Raw genomic sequence first — 10834 nt, 5'->3', positions numbered from 1 at the left:
GCAGCACCCGCCGGACGGGACTGAACTGGGCTGAACTGGGCTGAACTGGGAGGCGTCAGCGCCTGGGAAGGGGTGGCGCAGTGGGGATGCGCCCCGGGACGGGGGGACCCCAAGCCTGGTGGAGACTCCAAGGGTGTGGAAAAGGGGATGGGGAGGGGGGAGATGTCCCACCCCGGTGTCACACGGGGGGCTGGGGGCAGGATGTGCCTCTGGGGCTCCTGGGAGAGCGCCCTGGAGGAACTGGGGGGACTGGTCTGTGCTGGGCATGGGGCAGCAGTACACCCGCCCCCCTGCAGCACCCTGAAGCCCCCACCCCAAAAGCCCAGTGTGGAGCCCCAGGTCCCTGGGGCTTTGTAGGACCCCATCCCTCAGGGTGTCCTCGGCTCCACGGCCCCCATCCCATAATGCATTCCCAGCCCACGGGACGGTCCCAGCCCCCTCCTCAAACCGTGGTTCCCCCCATCCCCTCCCACCGCACGGCTCCCCCAGCCCCACATTCCCTGTCCCATGGGTATATCCAGCCCCACCACTCCCATCCTGCTCTGAATGGCCGGGGGTCCCGAGCAGCCAGGACCACCCTGGGCGCTCAGCACCATGCAGGATGGGGATAGCAGTGCCAGGCAGGGATAAACCCCGGGCAGGAGCACCACAGCGAGACCTGTGCCTCAGTTTCCCTCGATAAGAGGGAGAGCAGCTGGCTGGGGGTGGGGGACAGGCTCCCCCCCAGCTCTAATGTGACATGGCAGCACTTAACGAGCACAGGACCACAAGAAAAGGGGATTATTTTTAGCCTGGTGTCTCAGGAAATGAGACTTCAGCAGTGGCTTCATGTGTCTGTGTGTCTGTCCGTGAGCCACTCCCCTCCCTGTCCTCTTGCAGGGCGCTCGCTGCCCAGCTCTGGGGGGTCCCAGGGGAGTGGGATCCCCTCAGTCCCAGGGGTGTCCTGGGAATGCAGCCAGGCCTCTGCAGAGGGACAGTGGTGCAGGGACACCTGAGTCCCCACAGGGCTCCTGGTGGGCTGGGGCTCAGCTCTGGGTCAGCACGGGTGGGCACCATGCCCTTGCTGGGCACCCGGGGCCCTTTGCTCTGCAACACCCGGTGTGAGGAGCAGTTATGGGGTGGAGAAGGGCGTGAGGAGAAGCGGGACACATCCTGCAGTGTGTCCCACCCCATCCCTGGTGACCCTGGGGTGCAGTGAGTGTGCTGGGTGTCAGCCACAGCCTCGGGTGCTGGGGACGGAGGCTGCACCAGCTGGTGACACCCAGGATCACCCAGGAGCACCCCTGGCACACCTGAGCCAGGTGCTGGGCCAGCCCTCGGGGATGGTTTTCCTTGCAGGCAGCTCTTGGGCACAGGCACGGGGCAGGCTCTGTCTCACCCGGGTGCTGCGTGGGCAGCCCGAGCCAGCGCTGCCAGGAGCGAGTCCCAGCCTGCTCCCAGCCCTCCTCCCTCTCCAGGACCTGCTCCTCAGGTCTGGGAGGTTCAGGCAAGTCTGGTTCTCCTGGGGGGAAACTGAGGCAGGAGCAGGGGCTGGAGCAGTGCATTTTTGGGCGGTGGGGAAGCCCTTGCAGCACAGCACCCCGGCCTGGACACTGCCACTGTCCCCCAAAGGCGTGGGGTCACCTGGCCCCTTCCTCCCCTGGGCTCTCAGCCGCCCGTGCCCCGTGCCCTCCCAGGCCCACTATGAGCACTCAGCGCTCCCTGGAATGGTGCCACGCACAGGAATGGTGCCACATCCCATGGTGACAGACCCCAGCTCCCTGGGGCTGGGGGCCCTTTGCTTGCTCCTCCCTTTCATTTCTTATTTCAAATCCCCGCAGCAGCGCAGGGACCTCGAGGCGTTTCCAGCCGCGGCTCTGGCTGGCAAGGACACTCTTGGCCTGGCTGGGAGGCCAGCGCTGGGTCTCGCCCCCCTTCCCCTCCTGCCCTGCCTGGGAAAATGCGGCGTGAGGACCGGGAGGGATCCGCGGCCTGGGCGGCACCGCAGCCCCCGCAGCTTCCAAAGCCCCCAGCGCGCCCCGTGACACGGATATCGCTCCTGGGGGAGCCTTTGATGCCCCCCAAAAGGGGGCGACCCCTGGGACCCCTCCCCTCCGGCCAGCTGCCGAAAAGTGACCCCACTTCAAAGGCGGTGACATTCCCGGCTCCACGCGGGGACGGGGGTCGGGGACCCCCAGCCCTGCTGCCCGCCGGGGGGGTCACACGCGGCCACCCCCGGCGAGGAGGGCGCGTGGGAGCAGGGGGGTCACTCCGGGATGGATGGAGTGACCCCGCTCAGGCCATGCGGCAGCTGGGAGGGATCCTGACATTCCATCCTCAGCGCTCCTGCCCGGGCACCTGAGAGGGGCACAGCCGGCCCGGCCGCTTCCCTCCAGTGACCTGAACCACGGCTCATCCGTCCCGCACATCCCACAGAGCCCCTGAGCTCCCGGCAGCAGGAGATCGTTTGGAAAATCCTGCCAGGCTTGGGAGGCAGGGAGGGGCCCTCGCGGTCCCGGGGGCTTTGCATCCTCACCTTCCAGCGACAGATGTGCGGGGATAAAGCCCTCGGAGCCGCCTGCTAGCCCGCAGGAGCCGAGCGTGCTGCCTGGAGGGGCTGAGCAGGAGGATCCAGGTGGCTTTCCATGAAATGGCTGCACCATGAAATCCCCTGGCCTCGGACACAACCTAATTTTAAGGCTGATGTACTCCCTGCCCACAGCTCCAGCCTCTGGATATCAGATGGAACAGAAAATCAGAGGCTGCATCTGCAGTCAGCAGGCACAGCTTTCCCGGCTCCCAGCTCAGGCAGCAGACCCTGCTGGGAGAGGGGAAAATGAGTCTGGCTCTTTGCTTCTGGCAGCCCCAGGGCCAGGCCAGGCGCCCCCTCCCCTGGGAGGATGGGGGCTCCGGGCTGGGAAGGGAAAGGAGCCGGGAAAGCAGTGCTTCCCAGAAAAAACGACAGCAGAGACAAAAGGGAAGCTGTTCACAGCCGAAGGGAACCACCCGTGGAAAAAAGCATCTCCCACCCCAGAACACTTGGCTGCCCCTGCCCAGGCACCGAGACCCGGCCTTAAATCCCACAAACTCTTCCTGCACTGCAGGGGTGGGGAATTCTCCTGCCCCCCAAAGCTCCTTCCCAGCAGCAGGGTTATGAGTTTTCCCTGGAGCAGGAAAAAGGGCGAGTTCATGAAGCCAAAGGTGTGGGAGCCTCAGGATCCTTTGGGCAGGAGAGGGGCCAGGGAGATCCCGATCCCAACCCCGCTCTCGGCTGAGGGCTGGGAGGAGATGCAGCACTGGGAGATATCCACAGAAATCAGTTTATTTCCCTGCCGTCGGGATTATGAAACCACAGAAGCAGAGTTTAAATATTTACAAAGAAATCCAGCGCCCCGCAGAGATGAAGGGAACAAAGGATGAGGGATGGGGGCTCGCCCTCGCCATTCCAAACTCCGCTCTGGTAAAAAGCATCAGGAGCAAACGAGAGGGAATTCACAGTGGGGTTTTGGAAGTCCAGGGGCCCCCCCGACACCCCCAAGTCTCAGCTTTGGCAATTCTTGCAGAGCTCGTGGATAAAACATGGACGGGAGGGGCTGGAGGTTATTGCTGAGGGTGGGTCCGGCCCCGGGGCCGGCACTCCAAGGAATCGCTCTGAAATCAGCCCAAGGGAAAGCACTCCCCGCTCCCAGCCGGCTGCCTCGCCCCGGGCACGCCGGGCAGCGGCTCCTGGGCGGAGACCAGAGCTCGGAACGCTCCGACCTTTCATCCAGGCTCTGATCAGGATGTGGGCGCCCAGCAGCCTCCATCCAGGCTCTGCAGACGGGAAGGGAAGGACTGCAGAGAGCAGCTCCCGCTGCTCCAGCTCCAGGCTGAGGGGGAAGGCCACGATGGGGTGACAGAGGGACAACAATGAGCAGGAGGCGTAAGGGCTGGTTTAAAAGTGACTGAGGAAAAGGGGAAAGCACAGACAGGAGCTCAAGAGGAGGGTCCAACCCTCCCACATGGCTGGAGGAGCCGGGGAAGTGGCAGAGGCACATGGGGAGGGGTCTGAAAACCAGCAGGCTGACAGAGAGTGGGCTCTGCAGTCAGAGGAAGCTGCAGACCTGGCAGGGACCCCAGAAAAGCTTTCCTGCTGGCCACAAGCACTCCTTGAAATGGATTCCTCAGAACCTGTCAGGTACTGGAGTAAAGGTGTGGGTGGAAAAGCTCTTCTCTCTCTCTGCAGTCAGCAGGGACCTGCTCAGCTGCACACAACCCTTCAGCCAGGCTGGGGTCTAAAACTCCCCTGGCTCAGAGCCCTCCAAAATCAGCACCTGCAGAGCAGACCCATCTGCAGAAGGGGTCCCAGGTCACATCCAAACTCCCTTCCTGCCTGGCACCAGGGAAATCCCCCCATGGCCCATCCTACCTGAGCTGTGCTCCTCACACCAATCCCTGCACAGCACCTGTGCCCAGGTGTACTCCCCAAAGCTCCCTAAACCATTCCTCAGTCACTGCCCCAGTTTGCTGCTGCAAAGCCCAGCCAGATGGGCAATTTCCAGAGCCTCCAGCTCCCCTCTCCAGCTCCAGGCTCAGGTGCTGCTCCCACAGAGGCTCTCCAGCCCCAGGCTCAGGCTCTCTGCCCCAGCTGCTGCCTGCTGGGAGCTCAGGGATCAAAGGGAAACGAGTGGCTTGTGGGGATTGCAGCGCCAGATTTAGCAACAGAGAGCCCAAGGAGAAGCAGGGAAGTGATATTTTCTCTGGCACAAGCTGAAAGGGCTGCCTCCCCAAGCTGCAGCAGGCTCCTGAAGGGTGCACCCTGCCATGAGCTGTTCCCAGCCAGCCCTTCAGCTTTCCTGCCTTTCCAGGCTCACCAGCAGGACCAGGGGAGCTGGCCCTGCCACGAGCGTCCCTCAGGAGTGCCCCACCCCAGCACCTCCCGCCACCTCGGGGGCCATCCCTGAGTGCTGGGGCACCCCACCCTCCCAGGAAGAGCCCACACCTCCCCTCTGGAATGTGTGCTACTGGAGAGATGTGCACAGGGAAAACAGCAACTCCTAACTGGAGACCCGGGGAATTTGAGGAAGCATCTGGTGAGAAGGAGGAAAGCAGGTGATCAGAGAGACCCTCCCAAGGTGGAGCTGCTTGTGCCACTGCAGGAGGCAGAGTTTGCCTTGAGGCTTTTCCTGGCACTGACAGCAGAGGTGCCCACCCCTCTCCTTTCCTGATCCCATTCCCACCTCCCCAGCTGCAGAAAGGGAGAGGGCAGAAGCTTCCAGACCCCTGACACTGGGAGACACCATCGACAGAACAGAAACAGGAGGAAAAGAAGCCAGCTCCAGGAGACAAAGATGAGCTGTCACGATGGAGTGGGGCTGCCACCTTCCCTGGAAAAGGCTCCCAGAGTCCCACGCCTCCATCCTGCTGGATCAGTCACAGTTTCTTCCTTTGTGTGCTCAGCACTGGGGGGCCAGGGCTGCCATCACCGCAGGTGCAGGGTGAGAACCACGGTGACAATCACCCCCAGGAAGAGGACAAAGGGCAGCCAGGTCTTCACAAAGCCCCCTATGCTGCAGGAGGGAAAGGGGGCAAGGTTTAAATGTGAGAAACCAGCAGAGACAAAAGGATGGGAGAACAGCTGGAGAAATCAGAGGGAGACTGATGCCTGACTGTTACCTGCTGCTGGCACTGCCACACACCCCATCCTGGAAATTTGGTGTTAAAAGCTGAGACTCATTCGGGACCACAATAAATAGATCACTGACAACAGGGCTGGAGTCTCCTTCCAGCTTAAGTTAAGCCAAAGACAAGCCCATTTCATCCCTGCACAGACAGGAATGGTGACAAGAGGCCACAAAAAATGAAACCCCATTACCACAGGGCTTGTTATTCCGACTGCTGGTGGATTTAACCAAGACAGCTGGAGCTATCCTTGTCCAAAAGCAGGTAAAGCTCTTCCAGAACAGGGAAGACTCCACAGAAGTGGAGCTTCATGAGCCTTTCCTTAGGGAAAGCTCGGGGTTTCCCTCCCCACTGCAGTGGGAAGCTCCACAGCAGCTGGAAATCAGACCAGTTTTTATGTAAACAAGACTCAAGAGAGGGGGGGAAACCAGTAATCCTTGGAGAAAAGCCATCCTGTGACCTTATGTTCTGACCTAACCCAGCCAGAAGACAGCACAGAGTGAGATTTGCTTTAGCCAGCATTTCCCAAATTCCAGGCACTCCAAATTAGCAGCCAGCAACAGCATTTTGGGAGCAGCATCTAGTGTAACCCAGCAAGCACTCCTGCTTCTGCTGAGCACAGGCACTGACAGCACCACCCACCAGCAACACACCCACGGCTTGGGAGGATGTTTGTCCCTTCTCCATGGGCCAGGTGAAGCTTCAGGGGGCTCAGGAGAAGGAAAGAGCCCCTTGTGCTGCCGAACCCAGGCTGTCCCTCAGCTCACCTGACGTATTTCCCATAGAGGAGTGTGAAGAAGCACAGTTTCACCATGTTCCAGGAGGTGCTGTTATCGTATCTCATCAAGTTTAAGGCCAGAGCCACGTGGGAATGGCAGTTGTCACAGCAAAGGTTGTGCTGGAACACAAAAAGGGATTAGAAATCCTGTCCCTGAGATTTCCCAGTTCTGGTGGAGAGCCCCAGGCCTCACCTCCATGGCAAGGAGCCAAACACTGGGGAGGGATCCCTTCCAGCCACCGCAGAGATATGGAATCTGGGATGGTTTGGGTTGGGGGCACTTTGAAGCTCCTTGCTCCAACCTGGCCCTGAACACTCCCAGGGATGGGGTATCCAGAATGTCTCTGGGAACTCCCTGGAGCCTCTGGGGGACCCTCCCTCCCTCCTCCCAGGCAGGACAGGAGAGGGGCTGTACCATGCGGTGCTTGTACTCCTCGGAGGCGTCGTGCACGGCCGTGTCCCAGGCGTTGGGACCAGTGGCACAGACTTTGCTGGGATCCAGTTTCCAGTACCTACAAGGGTGAGAACAGTTTCCTTGGCACGGCTCTACTGCTGCACCTGCCCCAGTGCTTGCTCCTTGGTGGAATCACAGCCTCAAAGGAGCCATGAGGACGGATCAGAGACCAGCCCTGCAGGCCCTTAAAGGACTTGGGCAAACCCAGTGCCCCTGAAAGGCAGGGAGCCCAGCTCTGAGACAAGCAGGGGCAGCAGAAAGGCTGCTCAGCACCCCCAGCACCCCAGAGAGAAATCACAGAGCTCAGGGGACAGCCCTGAGCTGCTCCCACGCCCCAAAGGAACCCCCCAGCCACTGTGAACACAAAGCTGACGTGGGAGACACAAACCCAGCACTGACAGATGGGAGAGACCTCAGCTCACCAGCACAGCCAGGCAGTGTTTACTCAGAGCACCTGTAACATCATCCTAGAACGGTTTAGCCTTTTCTTTTCCTTTTTTTCTAACAAAGGCTCCACACAGCTCTGGTTATTAACACCACCACGCTGCTGTCATGCTGCTAAAAAGGTTTAATTTAATGTGGTTTCCTGAAAAGCAGAGACACAGCGGGCACCAAGGTGAATGAGGGCAGCTGAGCACCAGGAAAAGCAAAGTCACAGCACGTCTGTCCCCAGGAGCTGCAGGGCAGCTGGTCAGCTTAACGCAAACACGCAGCACTTACTTCACAGGTTTCCCAAAGGCCATGTTGTCTTCCTACAAAAACAAAAGGAGAACGGTCTCAGGAGGTGGAAGGCAATAATCAGGGCATGGCTGGTGCTGCAGGTCCCACAGCTGGCTGGCTGAGTGACCCAACTGCCCCACACCAGTCCTGGGGGTGCCTGGGTTAGGATCCCTGCTGCTCTGGGCACATTAACACTCCACGCTCAGTGACATCACTTACCCACAAGTGCCTTGTTCCCCTCCCTTTTTCTTTTTAAAGGGTTACTATTCTGTTAACTCTTGGTTGCAAATGTCTCGGTCTATTGGGAGCATTAATTATCCCAAATTAAAACCATCTTCACTTTCAGAATCCCCTGGACCCTCAGCAGCATGAGAGGCCTGGCACACACCTGATGCTGAGCAGCACGACAGAAACAACCATGCTGAGGAGCTGAAGGCACCTCTGCTACTCAGAATTAAGAGAATTTAACTCCTAAACTCCTAATTTAGAGCCTGGAACATGAGATTGCCCCCCCTTCTCCTCACCACAGCAGCCATTATTTATCAGGCCCCAGGTGAGCTCCAGCAGAGCAGCAGCAAGGAGCCCAGGCCCTGAGAAGGCCCTGGAGGCGTGATCTGAGCAGGAGCAGGAGCAGGGGCAGGAACAGGAGCAGAGGCAGGAGCAGGAGCAGGGGCAGGGGCAGGGGCAGGGGCAGGGGCAGGGGCAGGGGCAGGGGCAGGGGCAGGGGCAGGGGCAGGAGCAGGAGCAGGAACAGGAACAGGAACAGGAACAGGAACAGGAACAGGAACAGGAACAGGAGCAGGAGCAGGAGCAGGAGCAGGAGCAGGGGCAGGAGCAGCAGGGGTACTCACGGACACGAAGTAGGGCCCCGCGAAGTCGCGGATGACGCCGGCCGAGGTGCAGATGCCCATGTGGCCGATGATGGGGAACAGCCACCTGTGGGGACAGGGACCTGTCAGGGGACACCTGGCCCTGCTCCCAGCACGGCAGCGGGGACACAGCCTTGCCAGGCAAGGGCCGGCAGGGACCAGAGCACAGGGAGAAACCCAGGGAGAAACCCAGGGAGCGGCCCCAGCCCCGGGGGCAGGAGGCTGGAAGGGCACAGTGGGCACAGCCCACCCCAAAGCACCTGCACACACCAGGGCAGGGCAGGGCAGGGCGAGCCCCAGCGCCACACAAACCCCTCTGTGCAGCCAAGCACAAAGATCAGATCCTGCAGGGACTGCCTGGGCACAAAACCGGACTTTCCACTCCAGCAACCAAAACCAGGTCGCCCTGCCCACCTTGCCATCACGCTGCAGCTCTCCACAGCAACCCAGATCCAAGCTCTCCAGACAGAGAACAGAGCTCCTGGCCCTAGCAAGAGCATTCCCTCCTCCAAAAGACCCCACTGCTTCACAGACCTTCTCCCTGATGGGTGTGCACAGCGCCAGGGAGCAGCAGACCTCTATGCCAACCTCCCACCACCAGATCCACATCCCAAACCCTCTCCCTCATCACACCTACATGCAGCCTCCCCCATCACTAGAGTCCAGGTCCCATTCCAGCCCTCTCCCAGCTGCTCCAGCACCCTCAGCTTTGCTGATCTCCCTGATTTCCCTCTCCCCGAGGGCCTCAGTGGCTCTGGCAGCCCCTTCAGCACTCCCTTCAGCTGGGGTTAGGAATGTTAAAAAGCTCTGGAAAATCCTCCAGGAAAGGGCTGAGGTGAACATTTTAAGCAGTCAAAAAAAAAAAAAAAAAAAAAAAAAAAAGAGATAAAAAGGATAAAAGAGACGGCAGGAGGGGAAGGGCAGCCTCTCCGCGGGCCGTTCCGATCCCGGCACACCCCACCCCACATCTTGGACCTGACTGGGAGCCCGGCTCGGCAAACATCACCTGACGGGAACCCGGGGGAAGAGCGAGGTGGAAAAACAAGCCTGCTGTGCCCAGACAACCCCCACAGCCGCAGCTTTCCGCGTTCTCACGAGCAGAGCAAAGCTCCCGAGCTCTCTCTGGAGCCTGCCCACACTCGGCTGGGAGGGCACAGCCGGTCCCGGCGAGGCAAAGGAACGCACCGAGACTCCCCGGGGGCACGGGCTGCTCTCAGATCCCTGCGCCCCAAAAGCGCTTCCCACGTTTCCCGGACCGCTCCGCTCCCGCAGGGACACGGGGCCCGTTCGGCACGGGGCCTTCCCACGCTCCCACGGCCGCACGAACGAGCCCGTCCCGGGCCGGGGCCCCGCAGCAGCCGAGCGCTCAGGGACGGGCAGCGGAACCGGGAGGGGCGAAGGGGAACCCGGGAGAAGGCCCCGGGAAGGGCGAGGAGGGCCCGGGGGAACGCGGGGCTACCCGGGACAGCTGAGGGGAGGCCCCGGGCGAGGCGAGGGGGTCCCGTGCCGGGCCCTTCGGCCCCCGCCGCGCCGCCAGCCCCGGTGCGGCCCCGGCGCCTCGCTCACGTCAGGACGGGGATCGGGGTCCACACCACGCAGTGCGGGAAGCGACCGCGCTCCGCGTCCGGCGCGGCGCCGCCGCCGCCATTGAACTGCTTCATCCCGGGCTCCGCCGCAGCCATGCCCGGGGCGCGCCCGCAGCGCGTCACTTCCGGCGGACCGCGCGCGCTTCCGGCTACCGGGGAACCGGGAGCGGGCCCGGGACCGGGACAGGGCCGGGAACGGGAACGGGAATGGGACCCGGGCTGGGAATGGAACCGCACCGGGAACGGGACAGGGCCGGCAATGGGCCCGGGCCGGGGCCCCAGGACCAGAGCCCAGTCCGGGCCTGGGCCCCCATCCCGGTCCCGGACCCCGCAGCCCAGACCCGCCGGGCTGGCCCCAGGGCCGGGAGCTGGGGGAGCCCCCTAAAGCCCCGAGGGAAGCACAGGGGCAGAAATGATCCGAAATGATCCGAAATGATCCGAAATCATCATCCCACGGAGCCTCCCGGGACGAGGGAGGAAGTGCCAGAGCAGCAACAGCGGAGGGAAAGCAGCGGATTGGGAAAATAAGAATCGCTGTATTAGGAAGTTCAGTTCGAACTGCATGAGGAAGCTGGAGAAAAGTGTTCATTCCAGATTTCCTCCCACCACAGCACACTGGCAGCACAGCTCGGTCAGAACCCAGCCCGGCCTGGGGCTGAGCGGAGCTGCCCGTGCCCCCTCCAGCCCTGCCGCCCTCCCGTTCTCCCTGGGGCCGCTGGTTTCCCCTCACGGAGCTGCCTCGTGCCCCCTCCAGCCCTGCCGCTCCCTCCCGTTCTCCATGGTAGGC

The 10834-nt window shown here is 61.6% G+C and overlaps 1 protein-coding gene across 3 annotated transcripts; it reads right to left on the bottom strand.

The window, feature by feature from the left end:
- Window positions 1-3285: 3285 nt before the first annotated feature.
- Window positions 3286-10165, bottom strand: TMEM222 (transmembrane protein 222). Of its 3 annotated transcripts, none has more exons than XM_050983221.1 (6): window positions 10028-10165; window positions 8444-8528; window positions 7593-7624; window positions 6834-6930; window positions 6408-6538; window positions 3286-5528 (listed from the first exon to the last, which is right to left on the bottom strand). In XM_050983221.1, exons 1-6 carry the CDS (start codon window positions 10141-10143, stop codon window positions 5441-5443), a joined length of 549 nt encoding a protein of 182 aa, XP_050839178.1. In that variant the 5' UTR covers window positions 10144-10165; the 3' UTR covers window positions 3286-5440. The 3 variants fall into 3 exon arrangements, with proteins under 3 accessions (XP_050839178.1, XP_050839177.1, XP_050839176.1); XM_050983220.1 differs by lacking the exon at window positions 10028-10165 and adding an exon at window positions 9099-9447; XM_050983219.1 differs by lacking the exon at window positions 10028-10165 and adding an exon at window positions 8732-9092.
- Between the last annotated feature and the right edge of the window lie 669 nt (window positions 10166-10834).

This window comes from Serinus canaria, chromosome 23 (genome assembly GCF_022539315.1).
Source record: "Serinus canaria isolate serCan28SL12 chromosome 23, serCan2020, whole genome shotgun sequence".
In the NCBI taxonomy this organism is placed as follows: Eukaryota; Metazoa; Chordata; class Aves; order Passeriformes; family Fringillidae; genus Serinus; species Serinus canaria.
Note: the sequence above shows the minus strand (reverse complement) of the source record. Positions and strands in the feature narration are given on the sequence as shown.